We start from the raw sequence: 26,388 nt of genomic DNA on the forward strand, positions 1-26,388 counted from the left end.
GAAACAACTCAGAAACACTTGAGGAGGCATAATAAACATACTTTCATACTGGAAAAGTGATTATTGAAGAGATTTGGGCAAGTAGAAAGGATTCATGGAGAAATATTTAAAAAAAAATAGAATTTAATTTACAATATTTTGCATGCCATATTTCCTTTGAATGGCACATTTGGGAAGAGAAAGCTGGGGAATGTGTTCTAAGGGCCCTCAGGCATCATGCTAGCAAGTTTCATGCAATTTCATTTTTTGGCCAAAATTGAAAAAAATGCAAGGGGTTTATTTAACCCTTAGAATCGGCTAAAGAAATAAAAATAAAAAACGCCCTCGGGCTCTAACTCGGGTCTCGAGAACTGGAGTTCCGTGCCTTACCGCTAGGCTACCGGATAATCAAGACAGTAAAGATAACAAACAAGAGGACACTACATCAATGTTGAAAACAATTGTCTTTTAGGTGCGTATTCTTTGATGTTTTATTGATAAATTCCCACTTGGAATTTTTTTCATCAAAGTACACAGGAAACGGATACTTTTATATCCGTGAAAACATTGTATATCTCTGAAGATGTCATAAGGGGAAATTAAGGCATGTTTGTCAAGATAAATGATATATTACTCTTTGGTAACTAAACGCTTGTCTTAAAATTGGTTGGATAATATATATATGATTTATAAGACGGGTTGGGTATCAAATATAAAGATTATGGGTGGGAGTTTTCAAAGTATCTAATAATGGCCAAATTATTATTTACCTAATTTTTATATGTCTTAATGTACAATATAAATAAATGCAAGAGATAGGATACTTATTCGAGTTAAGATAATCAAACACATCATACCTTTAACATGGATGAAGTAACTTGTCCATTTACCAATATGTTTTTCTTTTAACCTATCAACAGATATCTTTTGTCAAGAGAAATAATTGTATGTCAAATAAATAGGACAAATTTCCATACTGAATAGCGTTGTCAGTTTTGAACCCTACTTCGGGTATAGAAAACCAACAATGTTAATAACAAATCGCAATATGACATTTTAACGCAAACACCATCAACATTTTGAAACCAGGTTCAATATAATATTGTGAAAAAAACTTGCTCAAAAACTTTTTTGATAAAACATTGCGGGCGGTATAACACTGTACAAAATTACCATGTCAAAACCCAACATCTTAAAACATCGTTAAAATACCTTTTCAATATCTCTCATTCACCGACTGTTAAACGTATATAACACAGTTTTGACACGGACAAGGGAAGATACACGCGTAGGCCTAAACTCCATGGATTTATATACACTTTACAACGACCGAAATAAGAATATAATATTGCCCCAAAGAAAATCCAAATTTTACATATATTATCTCTCGTGTTCAATTAAGCAGATCAGCGCAGTTTTTTGGCCATCTGAAACCAATGATTGTATTTCTTAAGTTAAATAGATATGCCATTTTTCTCTGCTTTAAAAACAAATAGACCAGCACTGGTTTACACAAAGTCGTATACTTCTATTGTCTTAAATAATTAGTACCATATTATTATAAACAAATTTATAAATAAGTGACCACTTTGCCAATATTTGGATTTAATTTAAATAAGTTATGATTTTAGGTCAATACTTCCATGATTAATCTTCTGTCAAGCACAAAATCGGTGATAAATAGTTATTTGAAAAAAAAACATTTTGCGGGGAAAGCAAAACTGTCGGCCGATCACAACACAAACCCTGGTTTTTCGCATTTAAGAAAAACATATATTGGGATTTAATTCTTGCATCATCTGTCAATCTTCTATATCTGTTTGCTCCATTTCAATCACCAAATCCCCTTCATAACATTTTTAAGATTCCCTCTAAAACACTCAAAGAAACAATAAATATCCGACTTTCTATATTAACCCAAGGACTGAATGAACGGAATGCACGTCGTGCGATATTTTGATGCGCCGACAAAAGCCAAAAAAGTGCCCGCCGACAAATGTGATAAAATTGAGGCAACCGTGTTGAAAAGGGAGACAGTTCCAACTTCTTCAATAAGCAATTCAACACATGTTCGTTTGAATTCTTTTTAGGGGTAACCCTAAGACTTTTAACCAAAACATTGACACCAAAAACAAGGAATACATGTTCAATTTGTTTTTCTTTTCGCGTAACAGAGCAGGTATTCATCTTGCAGATGTTTTCCCCATAATTCTTGTAGAAAATGAGCATAGCATCTGAAAAATTCCCGGTTTGAAAAAAGGTAGAACGGTTCGACCATGTCGACCTACTGTCTACATTATGTGGATAACAAATTCACACAAAAACCGGAAAAAAAAATATCCTCGTAATTTTCTCGTACAAAAACTTCAAAAATACAAACATATATACTGTACAATACACTTTGGTTTTACAACAAGCATGTTTTATGATAATGAAACTATATGACCTTTTTTAAAGATGGTAACATTTTCATTGGCAATTGTAACACTTCGTGCGCTGAAAAAGTCTTCTTTTTTTTTCAAGTGCAACTTGCACAAGAAATAATGATTTAGTTTTGAAAGGGCAGTGGGAAATTATACAACGCAAAGGTTGCACCCAATGTTTTGTTTCCTCTTTGAAGAAATAGAGCCTCAAAATTACGCCGTTTTGTCTTTGAGCTTCCGGACCCATTCTATGGGCATTTTACACGGGGTTGCCCGTTTTCTTGCAATTATTTTTGACAGAATGATTTCTAACCGTAATCACCCCAAGAAACATTCATGTTGGAGTTTAACCTGGGCATTCCATAAGAAAAAAATCATGAGAAATCGGTTGGAGGTGGGTAAAAACCAATTTTACTCACGACCTTTCACAGCCGGATTTTCGAACCTAGGTCTCCTTGTTCAATTACGTTCGTTTTTAAATCGCGTACTTGCGTGAGAACGAAAATGATAAGGACGCTAAGATTAACGTACCTACATACGATGGATTCTAGATTTAGTCGGGCTTGTTTGAATACAGTTCTTATCAACGGTCATTTTAGATTGTTTGTAAATGCGAATGAGACCTTCAAGTTAATTAAAACAAATTGTGTGTCCCAAAAAATTTTTAGTCTCCTATTTACGTTAATACGTTTCAGTTTTTACCCAATGACCGCCACAAAATTATTTCATAAATGTTCATCTTTGTACGAGTCCTCCGAGTTCCACTTTTCCACACATATTTCAGATTTTCGGAAGTGAGAGGCTCATTTTTTCGGCAGGATATTTCTCTTTCACGTCATGCGATTTTTCAGTTTCCATAAATTGAGATGCTAGTAACAATTTTCCAAAGGTCTTTTCCGAGGGTGATTTTCTTTAAAACCAAAAATAATTTTACAACTCTGACTTTTACACGCTAAGTTTCCTATTCGAGGGGTCCGGAAGCGCGCCACCACGGGTTAACTTTCAGGCTCTATTGTCTCGATGGCAGTTTCTTATTCCTTGGATGAACATCTCCTGAAGTATATTTTAGTGTTACCAAAAATTAATATATATAGTCCCGGCCAATAAAACCAAAACATCATTACACTGCACATATAAGTCTCAACCATATTTCTCACCGCATTAGATCTATGTACCTTTGGGATTTTCAGACGACGCACGTAGTCTGAGATCGTCGGCGATTGTCTGCGACCGTAACGCCCGTAGTCTGCGATCGTCGGCGATTGTCTGCGATCGCCTGTGACGCACGGAGAGTCCGCGCTCAAAACCAGTAGAGATCTTTGCTTGTGTCTGCTGCTTCTAGCGCTGATGACGAAGATGCTGTGTGGTTGAAAGAAGACAAAACAAATTTAGGTCATTAAAAGTATTAAAAATTAAATTGTTTGTTTAGTAATGATTTTAACAATTGTCCTGGAGGTAAATGAAAATGTCAACTCACTGCTTTTATAGACGCTAGTACTAGGAGGTAGGTCAAATGTAGTACAGGTGTACGCGAATGGGACGTAGATTCTTACTGACTTAATTTTTCTTAAAAGTACTTTACGTTAGGATTTGAATGCTAGTTTAAATGATTTTAGCTAGATAGCTCAGTGGGTAGAGCACCTTAACGGCAATCCGGAGGTCGCAGGTTTAACTTTTAAAATATTTAAAAATTAAACCTGTACGAATCACTTTACTCGTAAAAACAACAAGCACGGAACGGTCGTTGACGTTTTCATCCCATGCACATCTCCCGCACTGGGATGGATTTTACGGGTGGATCTGATCGTTTTCACTCATCATTCCCAGGCCTGTTCTTCACGGTCAAACGGACGGGACGCCACACAAACCAACAATAGCGGGCCCAAATGAACAAGCTAGCGGTTAATTATCCCGTATTAGTAATGATTTAAGAGCGAGAGCTCATCCCGGTAAAACTCTGATGAGACGACCGCTGATGGATCAAGGTGCGTTACGTACATAAACCAGACCAGGGGAACAAGAGAAGACGCCACAAAAAAAGGCTAAATGAACAGCATTCCCTGAGCTTTCTTATTATTAATCCCGCGCACGTGTTATTTGTGGAATTTCAAAAGAAAATTACGTCGGGTTATTAAGGAATGAACAAGATGCATGTTGCCATGGAAACTGGGCTTATTTTAATGAAAGGATTGTGTTGATGCTGATTTTCAGATTTGATGATGAGAAAAAGTCAGGATCGAATTTCAAAATGACGGTTGTAAATTTTGCAGTAATTAGCTTTAGAACTGGTATGGACTGCAACTATATGGAATAATACTATATAGGGCTACAGTCCTGAATCCTCCGATTCTATACGATTGTGTTTACCCTCTAGGGAGTAACTTAGGGTTTACTTTGTGTTATATTTTCTTAACGACAGTCCCGACTTGTTTACTCGTTTATAAACGTGCACGTGTTTTTTTTAATTGGAGTGTGATAGAGATTTCTGTTCCTCAGTTTAGTTTCTTTGCTTGTTAAATTTATGTCCAAAGAGCGAAAGAAATATCATTGGTTTCTGAAACGAAACCAACAGCTCTGTTTGTGCTCTACATGTATAACTGTTATCAGATAAAATCAAAAAGACTTCTCTTCCATGCAAAAATGGCTAAGATACAGAATGTATTTTGTTTTCAAAGGACCACCTTAATACAAAGCAATTACGTGAGAGAATTCAATAGCATTTGCAAAACAATATAAAAGAGTATATACGCATAACTCATTACGGTCGAAGGAGAAAGTATAAGTTTCCAACAGTGTCGTGGCTTGGAATACAAGACAGCACCAACTATATAAACATGTTTGAGATTTCTGTAGTCACAATATTTTCACCGCAAGTAGAACAGATTTAAACAATGGCTCGTGTTTTCAAAAATACAATTTAATTCGAAAGAACAAAAGACAAACGTGACCAAAGTTTGGGAACACATGTGGGGACCCGGATTTATATCTTTGTATTGTGTCGGTGAGCCGAAGTCACGGTCTACGACATTTAACCCTAGTCTAATCGCAAACTGCTAAACTTGTCAACCGTCGCTGCAAAGTGCATTTTCTCGCAATGGTTTCTGCTACAATAAACATGAAATGCTTCTAGATTCTGTAGACAGTCTATAAAGACAGAAGTCTTATGTACATACACCACAATGCTGACATTTACTTGCGCTATCTCGACGCCCAGTTGTTGTTGTTGTTGTTTTTGGCTGTTGTGGTTTTTTTTTTTTTTTAAGACACAAAGGTTTCTTTGGTGAAACGTAGTGCAAGCAGTGGAAGTAGTGCAACTTTCCAAGCATCTCGATCTGGAAAACTTGCATCATGTTCGTCACTTTTCCAAACTGCTTTTTTTCCTCAACTCATGAAGTTTTTCTTTTTATTGTAATCAATTACATTCATTCTTTTAAACTTACAGGGATGTGCAAATTCTTATTTTAATTCGTATTTATGGTTCGTATAATTTATATAGGCACAAAACGAAAGGTGTTTTACTGAGTCACAGACACAACAGTCCAAACCAATAGCAAATAGCAACGAGGGGTTGGGATTGTAATTTCATGTTGAAGATGTACATGTATTCTCCGTACTATTTTCCAGTTTCGTCTAAAAATAGATTGTTTTTGCAATTGCTTTTTTTCCTTGCAATATAAAAGGTATTCATGTTTGAATGAGATTTCGAACGAAAACAATCCACCAACGTTTAGTTATTGAATAAGTTGGCCCCCAAAACTCGAAATATTGGCTGCCAGATAATAATTCGGCTTTCGTACGGCTTGCTCGTTTGTGCGGGAAAATGAAAGCCCTTTTCAGAGGGTTGCAGACGCCCGAATTCGGAATAAAGCATTATTTTTTCTTTGAAACAAAACATACAAATTTAAAGATTTTTCTGCTCTGTACTGCTAGCCATCAGGTGTATAATATACCATCCTGTCCCCAATCAGAGCATTATAAACGTGGTAGACAATAAATTCTCGGTCGTTTCGGTGCGATGCGTTAACTCAAGCGTACGAGACAGTCAACGGCGGGGGCACTATGGGTAGATCGAGTTTCACGGAGTTGGCACGCAAGATGTGAGAAGTGAAGCCTAGAAATATGGGCATCTGAGTGCCAAAAAATGGGTGCAAAATTAACTAAGTGGCAATGCACTCTGTGATGAATGGGTTCTAGCCAAATGCACAGTCTTTTTTTTCTTGATGCGATAGAACGGATGAAGGAACAGACGATTGCCAAATTGCATTCCTTTTGCGTATTAATTTGCGCGGACTCGCCATGTTGGAAATGAGGCCGGCATGCAAAACAAAGACTTTCCCGAATAGTGTTGATAAGCTATCAGGTGAACATCTATAGATACGTTATTAGCAGCCTCTCTTTCAAGTTTCCAACCTTGAATGACCAGGTCGCACTGTGAACATTAAGAATGCTTAACAGTAGAAAATGAGGTAAATGTTGGCTCCCTGTTTGCATGAATGACAAATAAGAACCTTCACAAATTATGTTAAGTAAGCTATTTTGCCCCAGAACAGAGGAGTTTGGTTTGGTTTTGGTTTTGACAACGTTTGGGGTCATCTTATAAATGATCCCTCATCAAAACTTTCAAATCTACTCCTCCCTCAAAAACAGATATCTCAGAATGAACAATTGTTGGGCATTTTTGTTTTTTCATAAGGACTAGTAGAGGAATGTGACTTGAAATTATTTTTCCATCACTGTTGTCGAGGGTAATTTTCGTTTTGTCTGGAAAATCTGATGTACGAGCATAATTTTGTCATGAAAACAAGTATATTGATAAAGATCATTTGCTTATTTCGACGTTGTCTCGATTGTGAAAGTGTGGAAACTGTTATCTCAACCTTCGTTATCCTAAATTACGAAAGCAGAGGACTCCGAGAATCCATGACAGGTGGAGCGTGTACGAGGCCTGTCAGGCCGCCGCGAGGGTCGGCCGGCCGACCCGCTGAGGCAAGCAGCACCGCGCCGCGATGTCCTACCGATCGACAGAGCTTTTCTCCGGTATGCACGCTCTGGAATGGTTTTGTTGCAATTACTTGTCTACAGAGACAGTACAGTGCGTAAATGATGGATGCATGGTGCAAATTGAATAATTACGCACCAAAACGAAACCTAAATCTATTAGCAATGGGCACGCCTGTGTAGTTTTTATTATGGGATATCCCAAATGAAACCAATTGTTGTTCGCCTTTGTTTTGTTTTACCTTATTTCATTCTTTGTGCATGGTATGTTTTATCTGAATAAATTAAACTAAACAGCCGCGGTAAATCCTACAGGCCGAATTGGTCTGACGGTCCAGGTATAGTCATCTGAGTAATTTGTTTTGGTCAAGACTCAAGGTAGAGCTTATGCAAGTCTAATTCGAAAGTGACAGTCGGTCAATGAGTCTGATAGTGAGATAGGTACAAAGCGGACTGTGTAGGCTGGCCTTCTGGGACCAGCTTAAAGATATTTTTGGGGGCCAAGGTACGGCTTAAATTCAGAGGTGACAGTATAGTGAGTCTGATAGGTACAGAGAGGACTTAAGGCTCTTTACAGAGCCTCTAGACCACCAAAAACGTATATATGCTTAACTAATATAGAATTGAATTGATTTGGTGGATAGGTTATTACGATCATTTCTTCCGACTCGGGCAAAATCGGAAAAATTCCAGATCATAAAGTATGGAGTCACTCTCCAAGAGAATATGGTTATGAGAACCGGATATATCTCTTTGGTTCTCAGATATTTACCTCTCATTTAGAGTTATCCACCTCACAAGGTCTATTATTTAAAAAAAAATGGCGGCACTTGATAATCTTTATGAAACCAAGGATAGAACTTTGAAAACACCAAACTTTTGTTTATTCCGATATAAATACACGTGTAAAACGCTGGTCTTTTAATTCACATTTCTTTCATCGGACCGATGTGCTTTTGCGAACCGCCAAACCGCCAATAGATCACCGCTCAAGGTTTTTGTTTCCACCCAAAACCATTCATCCCGGCAATTTACGTAATGACCAACCCTTTGCAATTCAGTCCCACAGACACACATCAGCTCCTGTGGGTTAAGGTTACCTATTTTCCGAATTGGGCAAATAATAAAAAAAAATCTACGCGGTGCTTTTAGAGCAAGGAGAGAAAAATAAAACTGACAATTTCACAAAGCCCGGATAAAAATACCTGCGAACTCTAGGGACGTCTATTTCCAATCAAGAATCTAGCGGGTCGATTTCAGTGTTTCCGTGTAGTAGTCAGTCTAGGAGACCGATCTTTCTCGGGTTTCAACTTGTTCGCAAACGCGGCGTTTACAGTTTCAGGAATTAACAGGTAGAAGCCAAGGGTACAAAAAGGGACCCTGCCGACTTGCCGCCGGGTAATGCTTCAAATTAGCGGCGCTTGTGAACCGCCAGGCGCATCAAAAGGTTTTGCAGCAGGCACCGCGGCATCGGCCGACGGAGGCAGGCAGTGTATGATCGGGTGTTGGCCTATAAAGTTTTACCAATGGTAAAAAAGCGAGTTCTTTTAATGCGAAAAGTGTCCGCATTTGAGCAACAATTTCCAATCAGAAGAATAGTTGATACTTAAAAGAAGTGTTTGGAGATCGGCATCCTACACTTCAACATCAAAGATATCATGCTCTACAATAATCACGAAAAACGAAAGAAACTTGAATACTTCAAACCCACTGGGAACTATTACAAAATACAGCACATCACTTTGAATGTTCAAGTTTGTAATGAATATACAGTCGACTCTCGTTAATACAAACTCAGCCAGACTTAGCCAAAATGTTATGTCAGCATTTTGTATTTAAAGTGCCGTTCCTATTCACTGTTCACACAAATGCACAGTTCGGACCAAGGCTTAATGTTTGCTATGACCAGAATTTGTATTAACGGTGTTTATATTAACTCTAAACCTCACCTAAAGCTACAAAATACTACTACTAGTAATCTGTAGTATGCAGTACTTCAGCATACACATGTGAGTGGGCACAACTGGCACTCGGGTTTTTTTACTATTTGGGTACTGCATATATTTTTTGTAGTACTTTGTATTATGTGGTACTTTACCCCAAAGTAAGCCTGGGGGGGGGAGGGTTAAGAGAGTCAACTGTACAGTATAGCTCAATCTATATGGTCTGTTCTTTAAAAGAGAAGCAGTGCTGAGACTCGGGAATTGTTTAATGGTAACTGTTTGGTTTTTCTAAACCAAAACTCTAACCACTAAGATTCTGAGCAGTGGATAATTTTTAGCAAGATTACGCAATAAAAAATTACACCAGCCGAAAACTTGTTTAACTTTAAGTACTACAAATTAGACAATAAACTTTATCTGGATACCGGCTTTTTACAAGCTTTTTATGAGCAAGTCATTTGTTTGGCAATTTGTGTGGCAAGCAGGCCTACCACAACGGACCTACGTGTCACCAGCCTTTCTTCTGGTAGAGCAGCTTCAGACCAGTCAAAGTTTTAACTCTGACAATATGTCAACCCAAAAAAACTGTACCTACTGTGACGTCACGAAAAACTCGCCCGAGGCGGTGTGAGCCCGTAGGCTCAAATGCACCGTCCATACATCACCTAAATACTGCCAGGATTGGGTCCTTGCACAATGACATCATTAATATCTATTCATCAACATGTCAACTGGTTCTCATGGGCCGGCTGGCTTTAGCTCAAGTTCATCTATCATTTAATTTCATATCTTGATTCGCATCAAGGTCAAGCTATATTTTTTTTGACAAAATGGCCAAGGAATTTTGATATTTTGTCTTCAAACGCTACTTAATTTCAAGATAAGCCTCAAGATTATTTTCGTCTGCAGCAAACACACGTGCTTTTATGTGAAACTTCTTGTATTTTCTTCAGTGAATGCAATAAGCGGATCCAGAAGGGGGTGACTGATTTGCATGACGAGCCCCCCCCCCCCACATCTCTTTAACCCCTCCCCCAATGTCTGCAAAAATATTAGTTCCAAACTGCTGACTGGTAGATGACCTGACCCTCCTCAATCCTCCAAAGTCCTCCGGGCAGTTTTAGAGGATTTTGGAGGATTGAGAATGAATGCAAAATACAATTTTGGAGGAATGTGAAGGATTGAGGATGAATGCACATTAAGAACCGGTTGATTTTGGAGGATTGAGGATGGATGGTGTTTGGCGAGCAGGAGGATTTTGGAGGATTGAGAATGAATGCATTTTGAGAGGCAGGACTGTCGGAGGCTTTTGAAGGATTGAGGCAGTGGGTATTCATCATTTGAAGACTTTCTTCAGTAAAAGAAAACAAATGCCTCCCTCCTTGTCAGATTGCCTATCTGGATCGGCCCCTGAATTCGTAATAAAGTTTCCCTCTGGTATAACAAAAGTTGAATCAGCTTGTACACTTTGGGGAAAAAAGTATGAAAATTCAAAGCAAAGCTAATTTATGATTGTAAAGGACAAACTTTTCACCCCACTTGACCGCGGCGAGGCAGCCACCATTAAGGTTCGGTCTGAACATGGTCTGAGCCAAAAAAATAAAATGGCGTTTTAATGACGACGGAGTGGGGACAATTACCGTCACGGGCAAAATGCCCGGCATGCGCATGAATCCATCATCTGTATGCCAATTTTGGCGGGGAAGAGCTAGCCTAGCTATATAGCTTGGGGCACGGTTAATTGACAGGCTAGCTTTATCTGTAGGGCAGCGCTGGGGCGTTGCGGTTGGCGCGTGGGCCGTCACAGCAGAAGACAGAAAATGGGTTACGGAGTGGCGCGCTCGCGGAAAGGGTTGCAACCCAAGTGTGGCGACGCGGTGATTATTCTCGTGGAAGTCAAGCAAGGAGTCATTAAAAAAATGGAAAATTAATGATAACATCGGTTTCTTTTTTTTTATTTTGCGTTCACAGGGTAATGTTTTCGTCAAACCAGGCTACATTTACTGCTTCAAATCTGAGAGGTGTGTTAACAATATTTTAAAAGTTGAACAAAGAAATTGACTGGAGCGGGATTTGAACCTTGCAATTCGGAACGCTAATCCTGGGGCCGTAGCTTCACTGACACCGGAACGGTAATATGAAGGTTGCAGGTTCAAACCCCGCTCCAGTCAATGTCTTTGTTCAACTTTTAAAAATGATTATGCGCCATAGTCACTTTCCCTTTTTTGTGGTTTATTTGAAAAGGTTAACTACTTGAAGTTCTTATATAGTACTTTTATTAGATGCAGGTGGAAAATTATTGATGGGTTTTCCGAGACATTCCTTGTCATCCTCGAGTTCGGTTCGATTCCCACCAGGGTCGGCGTTTTGGTTTCGGTGCCAAAGACCGAGGAATCCATGATTTTATCATCATAAAATTACGGTAGTCACAATCAGTATTACGAATCGAATCTCGCAGCATCAATGGCGTTTACGCACGTAGGCCTCAGCTTGAACTTGTATTCTGTTAATAATAAATTAATTTTTTGACGCTGCGAAATACGGAGGCATTGGTCGTATTTCGCATGCGTAGGTATAGATAACGAAGAGAGTGACAGGTCACGTGTGAGGGTAAGAGTCCATATAAGGTAAAAGAGACCAGATTTCGTAGGTGCCCAAATTTGACATGACACCGGACCGTTTATCATTACATGTTCAATAACTTTTGCAGTATAATGCAGTATTTTTTCATCCTTTCAAGTATCAAGACGCACAAAGGATGCGTCAACTTCCATGGGCCATAGGAGTTATCAAGGAGTGAAATCCGAAACGGTGTCAGAACAGAGAGGTTTTAAATACCGCTTTCATTGTCGACTTCAGTTTAACTTCCCGAGGAACGCGTGCAATGTCGTCGTGTTGAATTCCCCGCGTGTTCCGCGCATTCTTTCCCACGGTCGTCCAAGGATCGTAAAGACATAAAATCCCTCTTAACGATTTGCTCGACGACACGCAATAGCTGGTATATATTGCTAGCATTGAGGGGGGATATTGCTACTCAACAATGTCGTCCTCAAATTGGCGAGGTATTCTAAACTATAGATGATTTGAGGTTTCCTGGAGTGATTCAGCCTGTTTATGATTTGCAGGCAAGGTTATCATATCAAAACAGCTTGCCTGATTTGGCTTCAGCAGTCAATCACAGAACACCGCTTGTGGTGAGACTAGTCATACAATGTGCGTGTATCACTGTATGGTATAGGCTTTCACGAATTAACAATTTGCCAAACGTAATATAGTTTGGCGTTGAACCGTTGACGATGTGACTTCAGATGTTCAATAAATTTCTAGGTGGACCTAATGTACGCCTATTGTATTCGCCCCTTTCCCTTCAGTAACATATTGCTTCACAATAGGCTTTGATACTGTGTCATTTTTATTCATATTTATGGATTAAACATATTAATTTTAAGTATTATGCAAAGATTGTGTGAAGACGTTTTTGAGACGAAACTCGGTGTGGATTCGAAAGTAATAGTGGTTTTGCAAAGATTATGAAATGTTACTGAGGAAAACTCGTCCATATTTTTATATTTACTGAAGAGTTTATTTCCCAAATGCGATATATCAAATTTGAAAAAGTGAAAAATTTCTACGATTTTGAAACTTTAAAGAAATATAACAGTACAGAAGTTGTTTCTAAACTTTATTTTTCACTTTATTGATTTCTTAAATTGTGTGAAACCTGTCGAGACTGACTTTGGGCAGCCAGGTGACGGAGGAATTCTTAAATGTAACAAAATGGTTTTAATCGCGTTTTTTTTGGAAATAAACTCTTCACTTGGAACTAAATCACGCTTAATTCAGGACAAATCTTACCTGATTCCATTCCGTAGGAAGCGATCTCCGTCGACAGCTGTTGCGAGTGACTGTGCGAGTATCCCGCCGGCCACCCTTCACCAGCTCCCTTGGTAAAGTCGCACTGGCCCGGCATCGTAGGTAATCTCCCAGGCCGGACCGAGGGCTGGATGAGAAGGGACGAGTACCGGGGATTGAAGGCGCTTCCCCCCGTAGACATCCCAGGGTAGCTCAGGTCGTGGATCCCGGACCGGTGGTGGGTGTAGGAGCTCTGGGAGGACACGAAGGGGTAGTGCCAGGGGTCGGGCTGGTGGTGAACCGACCGGTGGTGGAGGGGTGAGGGGTAGGGGTCCGTGAAGAGGGGCTCGTGGTGGGCGGAGTTTGAGGTAGACCCCTGGGTTGTGCTGCTGGTGGTACTGCTGGGGGTGCTGTGGTGGGCGTGGTGGTGGGGGTACCTGATGTGGTTGTAATAGTTACTGTTCCAGAAGGAGGCGGGGAGGTCTCGTTGACACATCGGGGGTACTACCGATTCTGTGGAAGAGAAGAGTGTACATTGTATCACCGCTATAATTATTTTCTTAGCAAGCCCGAAAGTGTTTTCCATCACTTAATATTCCCCTCTGCACCAAGCGCTACAATCTCCCAATCAGCCTGATGCTGCATCCAAAATCGTTCTTCGTCGCCCCATCATATATTTCTCAAAGGGACGATAGTTAGATGTTCATACATGGTCCTCTAAACAAGAAAAAAACCTCGCGTCCACCGTCTTCATAATGACGTCTATAGAGTCCAACTTGAACACACAACAAGTTTAATTTTTATTTTCAGACAAAATATATTGAATGCCTCGGAGTGAGAAAAGTGAACTTCACTAAAATTGTTTGTACATTATGGAAGAATGTGCCAAGTATACTCAGAGTTGGTAGTTTTTCTATGCATGGTTGTTAGATGCCCAAGAATAAAACTATTTTGAAACTCTACTAGTGAAGGGTCCCGAACTTGGCAAAAATAGGTGGAACATTACACATTCCAAAGTATTCAATTTAATCGCTACTATAGGCCCTATGTCTTTATTTATAGGACGGGTTATAGGAAATGCCGAAGGGAAAATGAAGATTGACACAAAAATCGTTGCGTTTCAAGCTCTAGATGTTCTCAGTTATGAGGCTTTGTATGACACGTTGTCATAACCAAATAAACCTGGTCATACGCGACCCATATGTCGAAGTCTTGGCGTGCGTTCGCTGTCAACACGCTGGGCTAAAAACCTCCCAGGAACTCGCTTATAAACAACAAGGGCAATCACAAGGGATTAAAAACAATCACTAAATGCGTTTTCACAGACTTTTTCAGTCCAAATAGAATTGGACTTTAGCATGATGGTGTAGGTTACTATATGAAGGAAACAGACACATGAACCAGTTTAATATGTTCAGGTTAATTGTCAATTTAGGCCTACTGCTCCGGGTGCTTATACTGACAAAATTTCAAGACATTTGTAAAAATTTGTTAAAAATGTTAAAGTCAATTGGCTAATTGTCTTGCCTTTTGATTGGAGTGACTACAATCATTAGTTTACATGTCATCACCGTCAAAACTGATACAGTATAGCAACTGAAATTTTATGCAGAGCTGCACAAGGTGAAGAGGACCTCCACAAAATTATGAGAGAATTTATCCCCGGAAACATGTCTGTTTTAGTAAGGGATAAAAGTGTAATGAAGTAGTTACAGAGATTTAATACCGATTATAGTGCCTGGCATAGCCGATTAATAGACCGGTCCAAGTGTTAAACGAGTGGATCAAAAAGTTTTTAACAACGTGAGGTACCTTTCATCAATTGGAACTCTCCAAAACAATGCGAAGTATTTCTGTTTATTTAGACTATTTATACTAATTCGATGTCTAATTTTTTTTCACAAAGGTCTAAATCATCCGTAAACGATCGATGCGCCTGACAGAATTATATTGTTCATGCTTCACAACTGGTATAAGCAGTGTGCTGCAATCTGTTATTCCCAAAGTGTTTGGTCCACGACAAATCATTTACCAATACGATTCTTCGATTCAGCAAATCAAGTTTTAATCCCCTTTAAATGTCACGCACTCAACTGCATTCCGACGATGGATTTACACGGGGGAGAATTACCCATCCCCCTTCACACTAACAGCTTTTCAAGACCTGTAAATCTGCGACAGTGATAACTATTATTCTTTAATTGACGCCCCGTTATTTCCATCAGTGTCGGGGAGACATTCTGGAGCATGTTTATTTTCATAGAGTTGTGAACATTTTCGTCAATGTAAACTACGTGCGCGCTGCCGGGCTCACGGCCACTATAAAAATTTAACTGCGTGCCGCTTGTCATACGAGCGCTCTGCTATTACGAACACTCATCGCTTGCGAGCATGTGGAAACTAAATGGCGAAGTTATTCCAATTCCAGCTTCTTTCTTTGGGAAACGGAAGGAATTTTAGATTTCTTACAAGGTGATAATTTCACTTCAATAAACCAAAAACAATAGTAAACTATGTTTGACACAATTTTAAGTTTAACTTTTGAAATTCACTCCTGCAAACTGTCATTTTTTTTTTAAATGAATATAATAAGGAATGTTTTTGAATGACTAGAATTTATCTATGAAAGAAAATTGTAAAAACTAGACGAAACTGGAGAGTCGTTACGTTGAGGATCGATTTACTTTAGATTGGCCACTAAGTAATGGCGTACATCTAGATTTTCAAACATCGGTACGGTTTCAAGTTGAGGCTTCAGGCACATTTTCATGATTTTACGGTCGTTGCGTGAGACTCTGGCTGTGTATCGGGTCTATTTTTATTCAATTGAACATTAAATACTGAAAATAAACTAAACGTTAAAGAGTGTGCTCGTTTGGTTGGAGCATGCAATAAAACGATTAAAATATTCCGGAGCTATAGAGACGGAGCCGAAGCTTTAGATGAACCCGAAGTTTAAAAACACCCGCATAATGTCCGAACCATCCTCTTTAAAATGTCAGTTATTTAACCCCAACTTCAAGGTTTGATCTCCGCTCTTAATTAAAGATAAAAACCTTGATTGATAAGGTTTTTTAAGCATGCCAAACTCTGATTTTATCTTAAAACATAATTTGTTATAGTGAGGCTTGCACGGGTTGTCTTTCGACTCGAGCTTTACGCAGTAGCCGCATCTACGGTGCCTCGTTCCGCAGACATTCCATCACCTGTTCTCGGTCTTTATCTAGCGATGAACTTGGCATTAACTGCGGCTGTGGTCGTGTGCCAGCTGTCAAGGAGGTCTTGGGGGCCTAGAGCGGTCAAGCCGGGGCGAGTCAGGAGTTCGCGCTCTGGAATTAGCAGCTACACGGGTACGGTGAAGCGAAGATCTGTCAAGTCGGCCCCTGATGCACTGACAGGGGCTACCAGGGGATTGACTGGACATTCACCTTGATAAGGTTTTTAAGCATCTTGAATCCTCCACACTGAAAATAGATCGGTACATTTTGGAGGATTTTGTATGATTGAGGACGGTAGAAGTAGAACCCATTTACTCTACATGGGAGTTGATACCCCTTGGAAGTTTAGGTTTCAGGTGTAGGACTGGTTTATTAATTTTTTCTAAAAGGAATGTGTTATTTGATTTTAGGGCCTAATAGGATCCAGAAATGTTCCAAGCTAACATAGTTTATTAAAGGGTTATGGAAAAAATCTGGTACATTTTATAACAAGGACAACATTTTGAGAAGGGAAGAGGCCTCGCCTCGAGATGATAGGGGAGGGAAAATCCCCTTTCCGGATTAGGTCTACACAACAGGCTCCCGCTTAAAACTGACACGCCCCTTAAAATACTCGTTGATATCCAACAACGCAAGAATCTAATGTTCACAGTATGCCTATTGTATTGACTTTCATAATCTACGTAATCGTATATCATGGACTTCTCCCAGATGGCATATGGAAACCACATTCGTTAGTTATTCCTAATCTACCTCAGTCCCACCCTCTCCGAAACCACGCCCACATACAATCCCTGCGCTCCATGGCCATGTAGCCATAATTATTGCACCATGCATGGTGCAATTACCTGCGAAATCCGCAAGCTTTTGAGACATGAATAAATTGTACTCGTACGTTTATATCGAGTTTGGTTAACGTTCATGCAATTTGAAAATCGTATTTTTTTCTTTAAAGCATTGCCCTAGCTGTCCTCTTATTGTTGACCTTCCTCTGAGGTCAACTCCATAAAATATATCACAAGGAGAGAAAATATATTGTCTTACACCAAATTAAAACCGCACGCGCATTCCACAATATATTTTTTCACGACGGCTTTCCTTTCTACAGCTAATAGAGTCATTCCAAGCAATAATAATCAAAGCGAAAGCATCAGCATAAAGACAGACAGGCATGTCAAGATTTTTTTCTTTGGCTTGGAGTTTCTTCACAGAGACAGCACCATATGTTTCATATTTAGCCGCATTCCTGCCTCTTCTGGGGGTTGAACCGTCTTGACATCGGTTGACAAGTCAAATTCAATATTTCCCAAATTGATTGAAGGTACGAAACCAGGTCAGATAGACTGAGGGGGAAACGGCAGCAGTTTTCAGTTGACCGTGACCGCACGCGAGACCTCAACCGGGAGAAACGTTAAAGGAGACGGGGAGGAACTGATATACCTGCTCGCGAAGCTGGTCAAAACACCACCGTCCTTTTAAATGGGCAGTGGGCCCTCCAGAATTTGGTCAGTATACTTGACGGGGAACAATGTTTCATCCTGATGACGCCACTTTTTGTCATATTTCATCTCAATGAAGGTCAGTCATTGCAAACATGTTGAAAAGACATGAATCTGTGACTGAGAAACGTTTCCAAATTTGTCAGAAAATACGTCTTAACTCTCCATAGATTTTGTACATAACCAAAGAAGTGGCGTCTGGATACTATACATTCTTTCATTTTCCTTGACGGATATAATTTAACGACGTTGCCATCTATTATTGGTTCTTTACAGATATGCTCATATTTATCATCAAAACTGGTATTTTTCAATATGATTTCTACATTTTTGGTGGCTGAATTCCATGTGTTACTTCCTTAAGGACGACCTACAAGACGCAAGAAAATGATAGCCATCCAACATACTTGTCTTTAGTTACTGGGGATTTCTGACATGTCTGAAAAGCAGATATGCTATTATGCTGGCCTACATCACATGCCTATAGTCTGAACAATCTCAAGAATTCACACGTGGAATGAACTACAAATGTAAACAGAAGGTATTTTCGTGACCATGACAATGTGGAGAAAAATGGTCATAATCTTTTCCTTGCAGTAATTTTATTTTAACTTTTCGTCTGGATTCAGTAATGGGCGCGCGCATGGGTGGGATTCTAACCCTGACCTCAGAGCTGGAAGCTCACGAGGAAATCTAGGCAATATACCAACCTTCATGCAATTTCATGCAGGCATGAAATTCATTACAATAATCTCTTGGAATTGCGAAGGGTATACGTAGCACTTACCCCCATTCTTGCCGTTCCACGTGCTTCCTTCACCTTGTTTATCCTGACCGTCCCCTGTGCTCACCCCCACCCGTCCGTCTGAGGGGAAGCTACTCGGCTGACTCAGCGCCCGGCTGAAATGTTCGTCGACCACTTTGTTCAGTTCGCCGGCGTAGTACGTGAAGAGCACGCAGCGCGAGTTGACGTACTCCGCCTCGACCGTGGGTTCGCCCTCGTCCACGGTAGGCTTGTCCTCCTTCTTCACGCTGGACTGGTGGGGGTTCGCGGAGCTGTTCCCCGTGGTTGGCGAGCTGTGGTGATGGTGGTGGTGATGATGGTGGGGGTGATGGTAGGGTGAGGTGGATGTGGCTGGGGGTACCGACTGAGTGTGAGGGGTGTAGTTCGTCTCATGGTCTGGGGGCTCTTGCATCTTATAGTGGCCAAACTTCTGTGATATCAAAAATCACAAATAATCAGATAATTTAATATCCAAGCAATCAGGGGAAATGAACACAGGCTAATTAACCCTTACCTCCCTCGAGCTACAAATTTACTGGAAGAATTTGCAATATGCAGTTCTCGAGCCTATGGTAATAGTCCAATATTGTAGTATTATGTAGCATGTGGCACTTCACCTCGAAATACCAAGTATACTTTTGTAGCATTTGGTACTTCATCCCAAATAGATTCCGTGGAGGTTTAGTAGTAAGGGTTTAATTCTGTTTTGCGTGAGACACTTACATCATGGCTATTCCGGTCATTGTGGGAATCTTCAAGACATATTAACGTGCCGACCCCTCCGCCGTCCCAGACAGCACATGCGTTAGGCATTACCGACAACGGGTATGCCACTGCTAAATCTTCAACACGTGGAATGTCCATATGATGACATTAAAGTGTATACAGCTTCGGGGCTAAACAAGATAACTCTGCGACTGAAACGTAAAGTCATGTACACATATGTACCTGGAGATATTTTCATCTTCAAGAGTTATATGTTGTCATGTCATGTCCAGACCAAGAATGCTTCAACACCTGTTCGACAGGGAGAGGAATCTAATGAATTCCAAAGATTTGTTATCGCCTTTCATATGCAAATGATTGGGGCCCCAGACTAGCGCCTTTCATGCGGACACACTTCACTTAACGAAATGTATCAGAGGTTGAACGAACTGGTTGAACAAATAAGCATCTGTTGACTTCATTACGAAATGATTACATTTTTCCCCCATGTTCGAGAAAACATGTTTTCATAACATTGCCAGATAGTGACCCTATATATAAATGGGAAAACATCAATCACTCCATTTTTTTCAACATTCAGGCTTCGTAATTTTTTTCATGTAGTAAATTTGTAATTTACTGTTTAAATAGTAGCTTAAATTTGATTAAAATGGCTTTAATGCCAGTGGTCCGTATATCTTCATTGAAGTAAAATTTCGACCAAAGGAATTATCACTGTTCTTTAAAACAAAAATAATAATAAAAGGGGGTAAGAACATATAATTTGAAAAAAAAACATAGGCAGGATTGACAAAATTCCAAGAGGTTTAGCTCTGTTAAAACTTGGTTTGCCAAAATTGTAGAATATGTGACAATGAGAATGAAACGAAACTCCACAAATGTCAGACATGTTAGAATTCGGTTATCCCAGCTATTACTAGAAGATTTTGTCACACTTTCATATGGCGTAGCAATGACTAACGCTCACTCACTTCAAATATTCAAAGTTTGAAAAGAATTCAGAGAATTACTGAAATAATCGGGTTTCTGTACGTCTAGAGCTAGATATTTTCGATGTTTTTTTCTACGTGCAACCTTGGTACTATGCTTTCTTAAAAGTAATACCAACACGATAGATATCCAAATGAAGTTACCTTCTTCAAAATTGAACTTATCAAATGTAAGGCTACTTCACCAAAACAAAAGGATTTAAAATGCATTTTGAAGAAATTAAATGGTGTCTTAAAATTTGATATAATTTTGGGTTAACGTTGATTTATTTTCAGGGCCTCATGAACGGTCCTATTACTAGTATTACGTTCGGCGGGTCCTCATGTTTACGTTGGTCGTCCAAGGTCAACTGTGATAAATTATCTGGTATTAAATAGAGGAAGTTTTTAATTTACCTTTCGTGGGACAAAACTTCAAATCTCCTAAAACTAATTGACTTAATAATAGCACTATGGTCAGAGGGTGTATAAATTCCCCACATTTAATAATATGCCAAACAAAAACTATGTACATTATTTATCAATCAGCAAAGAAGCTCTATTCTCACGCCACTTTCATATATAACTTTAATGTTGACTAGTTATTATGCTGCAAAACATGAATGTGGGAAATGAGGAAGCGGTAACCTTTCCAAATTTGTAAGAAAATACATCGAAATTTTTGAGGATACCCCATTATTTGTACACAACTGAAATAGGCGTCTGACGACTATAGTCGATTACATAATTCTCTATGCCCTGCCAAAACTGCAGTGTTAAATTTACACCATTGGTATCTATATAGGACCATCTGGTGTTAAATTTTACTGGTGTTGTCCTGTACAGATACCAAATGGTGTTAAATTAACACTACAGTTTTTGCAGTGTGTAATTACCTGAGTGAAGTGACGCTGGTAGAATGGGTAGTGTTGATACGGCTGATAGGCGCTCTGATACATCACGTCCAAACAGCTCATCCTGTCTTCCCTCAAATAATACTCCAAGAAAAATATATCAATACCAAGTATCCTTGATAGTACGACTTGCAGGTAAACACCGGACGTAATCACCGACTTCTCCAAGAAGCCTTGCGATAGCTGATTTCACCCAAGAAACCTTCCACAGTATGGGTTGAGCTGGGATGAACTCGGTCAAGATAGCATTTGCCCTTTCCCGGAGAGGAAGTGCACGTGTGTTGTAACAATTGGTGTCTACCTGTTTACCAAGACAGAGATACCTCGAAATGTTCAGCTGTAGTGTTAAAGATGAATGCTTTGTCTTGGTAAAGAACGGTGATCCAACGCAAAAATGTCCCGTACGTAGCTTCTAATCGTAGAATCTTTGTTTGGAAACTAGTGCAAGTATTTGACCCGGTTCGATACAAATGCGCGACTGGACCGGAGTACTCCACGGGTGGAAATAAATACTTGATCTCCGGTTGGTTTAATTCCTTTGTAGCGGGTTTTCAAAGTCACGGTTTCATCAGATCGTGGAGTGAATTGCGTGCATTCTCAACACATCTGGGACCGGAACAACATGCAGCTAGATAGTCCAAAGCAGAAGGATATGGCTTTGATGTTGTCTCCGCAATCAGCAATTCCAGCCCTCCACTCCACAGACAAAACAAACCCAGTAAACACGCTGCCCCGGATGTCATGTACCGACTGATACCGATACCGTCGCTTCACTTTACACCAAATGAAAAGGAAAAGTTTGCAGTGCATATGCGCGCTGGAGGCGGTGTAAGACACAACGAAACCACGCCCACTACTGCTCGTGATTGGTCACTGGCTCACGCCGACTTCCTTTACTTGTCCAATCAGCAAAAATGTGTCTGTGGAGTTGGATCTCTTTATTTTGCCGTGCGAATCAGCGCCCGTCTTTCATCCGCGGGGAGACAAACTGATAAAGTGACACGGGGTCAACTGACTAGGAAATCCGTCATAACATAGTTCTCATTTTGTCGACAAATGTTAAAGGGCACCGCAGCCCAAGTCATTAACGGATGTGATCAAGTGAATTTGAAGGTCATTAAAGAATCTTTCAAAGTACACATGTACGTGTATTACAGCACTGTACTGCAGTTGTAGGACTTGTTACGTGTTATACAGAATCTTCGAAGTGAGGGTAAATAGACCATAGAATGGAACACATAGACCTATAAGTATAAAGGCATAACAAAAACAGCCATGTGATAAGTAATTATTATGTTCATAAAGTTGTTTTCAAACTGCAGTTTTATGCAGTTTTGACGTCAGAATACGAGTTTTTTTTTGTTAATACCTGATATGGACTGTCTTTCTCACAACTAGTTTTGTCACTCATTAATTCTGTAAACTTCAACATGCGGAAAACGTTTTATTAATAAGCAAAGGCCACATAATTTTATTACGTGATGTGTAGTGCTTTCGATAACAGCGGTTTCAATTTGCAGCTTTCGACCAACTGGGTGGTATTTTAGGAAAACATCAAGCTCTCCACAACAAAAGTCCACAAAAGAGGGAAAAAGTGTTCATGGCGGGTACCAACGCGGAGTACGGCCACTACACGGTTCAGTTAGGCTGCTGGTTTTTTTCGGTTCAGTTGGTGACTTCGCGATAGGGTTTCACTTGCTCGAACAACAGAACAAGTGCGCCGCTTTCACTGTTTGCTCAACAATAAGCGTATAGGTACACACTGTGCACTTAACGTCAATGGAAATCAGAGCACCTACAAGCTCCCCTTTTTGTCTGGTGATGGGCGGTGGCACAAATTGACAATTAAACGTTTAAATGAGCTGTTAAACACTTTTAGCTGAATCAACATGGTTTCATGATTAGTTCATTACACACTTCTTTTTCCTCCCGAGTTTATTAAGATAACGGGACATCTTTTTTTTTCTTCAAAACAGTGAAGAATTAAATTACTTTTTGTGCACATTCATGTAGAAATATCTGTTACTTTTTTGTTAACATTTCCATTCATAACAAAATAATGACCATTGACTTAAGTCATCCGTATTAAGTAACAACGCGGGAAAAGAATCGCAATTAACAAATTAACAAAATAAGAAACACATCAACAACTAATGAATCAATAACTTGTAAATAATTACTTCTTCAAGTCGCAACCCACGACGACGTGAAAAAAACCACCACAATTGTCGTAGGAGGAAATGTCAACTCCGAGAAAAGATTTGGATAGAACGAACAAGAATTGCGCAAATTTCGAAATAGAGAAGACAATTGTCCCTAACAATAACCACATTGACATTTTGCAGACACGGGACCCCAATAACAAACCTTGGACACCCTACAAATGCATTATTTAACTGCTAAGGGTGTCTTGGCGCTTGTTAATTGCGTTTGCTTCAGCAATCCTTGCTTGCTTTAAAGATCACGGATGTCTGATGATTCTATGTTTTCATAATCGGTTGTGTAAATTTAGGGCTTTGTGCACCCTTAATTGCGACATAAAAAGACAGCAAATACAAGACAATGCACAAGTAATAAGGGAGTCAACAGGCCGAGAGAACGGTCTCTAAAATCTGATAAACGTTCTGTATGATTAACTTGAAGTGAATGTAAGTGAATATAAATAAATTAAAGCCTTGACAATTAACATGCATGTATAGGCCTAAGTGCAATTTTAACTGACCCAAATATTGAATTACTCTGGCAAAAAAAAACAACAGAGGTTCCTTGATTTTTTTTTCTTCAAATTGTGGGTTTTTTTTTTTTTTTTAAAGTTATTATACAATTATACAAGTGTGCTGTGGGACCTCGGTCAAGAAGTTCCGAATGTCGTAAACATCAAGGTAATTAAAACCAAAATGTAGGAAGATTTCGAGGAATCCTAATCTAATTTATGTCTTATACTTGTCCCTACTTCACACACCGACATGCGTTGGCCATGCACGTGGCCGGCAAGCCTGTTCTCATTACACAAAAATCCTAACGATGTGGTATTAATTCTGGCTTTGCGATAATTAACCGTCGCATGTTTCTCACGGCCTAAATTCCTACCGCGGCGGACAATATACCACTGATTAACGCTGAGCCATATTTTACATCATTATCAACATTCGACAAATGTTACACACGGTGTACATTGGCGGCGAAAAAAACCCCAGAATTTGGTCAGCTTCTGCGACTACGCTTCCACACTAATGTCTGCAAATGCACCGTCTCCAAAATGTAACGAAGAATGTCACATTTACACATTTAATTTGTAAGAAATACAAACAAATCTTCTGCTTACCAATTTATTTTGATGCATTCGGCGAGGCTTACAAATTCAAGTTCGTACCAAAAAACTTCGACAGGTCCCACGGTCAACTAATTGCTGTTCAAAATCAACGACGTGAAGTGCAGGTACCAAACTCCGTTGTTGTTTTTCCGGGGGGGGGGGAGGGGGAAGAAAGTTGGTGTAGACTTTTTGGCGGGTTTAAAAAGATGTCGTCTGCGCGCTTTCTGGGTTTCTCGCAAAGTTTCAATTATAGTTGAAGGTATAGGGTAAGGGAAGCGCAAGTGGACGATGGGTTATATTACCGTCATTCTTACAGAAATGGCATTTGTATTGGTATTTTCGCTACTTCTTTGACCATCTCGATGCAATTCTATAACTACATGTAGGCCTACTTAAGTGAGGAGAAATTCTCGAGGATATTCCTTCAGCTTCTCACGTAGCGTCATCCCTCCCACCCCCCCCCCCCCCGGAACAGTCTTCCAGTGTAATTTCCATTTTCTCGCATTTCCCCCAATAATTATATTCTGGTGTGTAACAGTTTAACAAAATATATAATTTGTTCTACTTTTAAAGTGGACAGTTTTAACAGGGACTTGATTAAGCTCTAAAGACTCTGCAATGAATAAAATAAAACATTTAGATTTCAAGGATTTTCTTAAGACTTTTATTTCAAATCAAAAACTTTTGTGCCTGGATGCAAGTTTTCACACCAAAGATATTTTTTACATGAAAACAGTCAAATAAGAAATACATTAACATGTTACAGACTAATGTTCATGTGAATGGTACCGAGGATTGCATGAAGATGGCTTCACGTGCATGGAAACTCCAAAAAAAGTAGACATTTTGAAACCCAAATTCCTTGCCTTATATTTTAGAAAAAACATAAAATGTACAAATCTAAAAAGTCTGCCTGACGTAGGCTAGAGACATACAATGATTATCATCAATCATACCTTTCCCCTTTATTTCACAACAGATTTTTGTATACTTTCCAAATTAGGAAATGGTAGTCTTTTATGTAAACCAAAAAATTGGACATTGGCAAAATACAAAAGGAATATCTGACACTATCTACAATAAAGAAAATGCTTTGGTTTTTAGTTTTTCTTTTTATAGGAAAATACCTCTTGGTCAGTTTTGGGAGCATCATGAGCAGTATGTTGGGTTAAACTTTCAAACCAAAATAAATCAACTTTTGGAAGATGCCAGGGAAATGCAACGGCTTCAGATTAACCTTTAGATGGCCTGAAGTTGAGTTCAAGCCACCTCAATTCAAAATGAATTAAGTGAGAATAACTTTGGTGTCCTATATGTTATAAAGAACCAGGTTTTGTTTATCATCGCATCTCAGTGACGAACAAAAGTTGACCTCAAATGACCTCATATGGATAACCGTTAAACCCTGACCCAAAGTGACCTCTATGGGGTTGCAGGCCAGTAAATAGGCCCGAAATTGCTTACGCCGGCCAAATCATGATTTGCACGCCCTCAATTACTTTGCTATTAGAGCATTTTGTGGGCCATGAACTTGAGGGTTTGTACAAAAGAAGGGTGGAAGCCGTGAACAGGACTGCAAGCTCGTATTTCTGTGAAATTCCGATGAAATTGGGCTCTAAAATTGTTCAATTTTGCAATGGAGCACAGGCATACATTATTCAAAATGGTGATGGGTTTTTAGGACTACTTTTAGGGGTGATCATCTTTGGATGGGGTTTTCTCCCAAAAGTCATGGTTAACCCACTGCAAATTGAACAGAAAATGAAAGATG

General features: G+C 39.6%; 1 protein-coding gene across 4 annotated transcripts; it reads right to left on the reverse strand.

Annotated features, from left to right (window-relative positions):
- Positions 1-440: 440 nt before the first annotated feature.
- Positions 441-22,203, reverse strand: LOC119745930 (transcription cofactor vestigial-like protein 2). Of its 4 annotated transcripts, none has more exons than XM_038222612.1 (4): positions 21,287-22,203; positions 18,700-19,126; positions 13,199-13,708; positions 441-3,761 (listed from the first exon to the last, which is right to left on the reverse strand). In XM_038222612.1, the coding sequence occupies exons 1-4, from the start codon at positions 21,365-21,367 to the stop codon at positions 3,703-3,705; spliced, it is 1,077 nt and encodes a 358-aa protein (XP_038078540.1). In that variant the 5' UTR covers positions 21,368-22,203; the 3' UTR covers positions 441-3,702. The 4 variants fall into 4 exon arrangements, with proteins under 4 accessions (XP_038078540.1, XP_038078542.1, XP_038078539.1 ...); XM_038222614.1 differs by lacking the exon at positions 21,287-22,203 and adding an exon at positions 19,645-19,713; XM_038222611.1 differs by lacking the exon at positions 21,287-22,203 and adding an exon at positions 19,420-19,638.
- Positions 22,204-26,388: the final 4,185 nt, after the last annotated feature.

The sequence above is a fragment of the Patiria miniata genome, unplaced genomic scaffold (assembly GCF_015706575.1).
Source record: "Patiria miniata isolate m_02_andy unplaced genomic scaffold, ASM1570657v1 HiC_scaffold_7, whole genome shotgun sequence".
NCBI classification, from domain to species: domain Eukaryota; kingdom Metazoa; phylum Echinodermata; class Asteroidea; order Valvatida; family Asterinidae; genus Patiria; species Patiria miniata.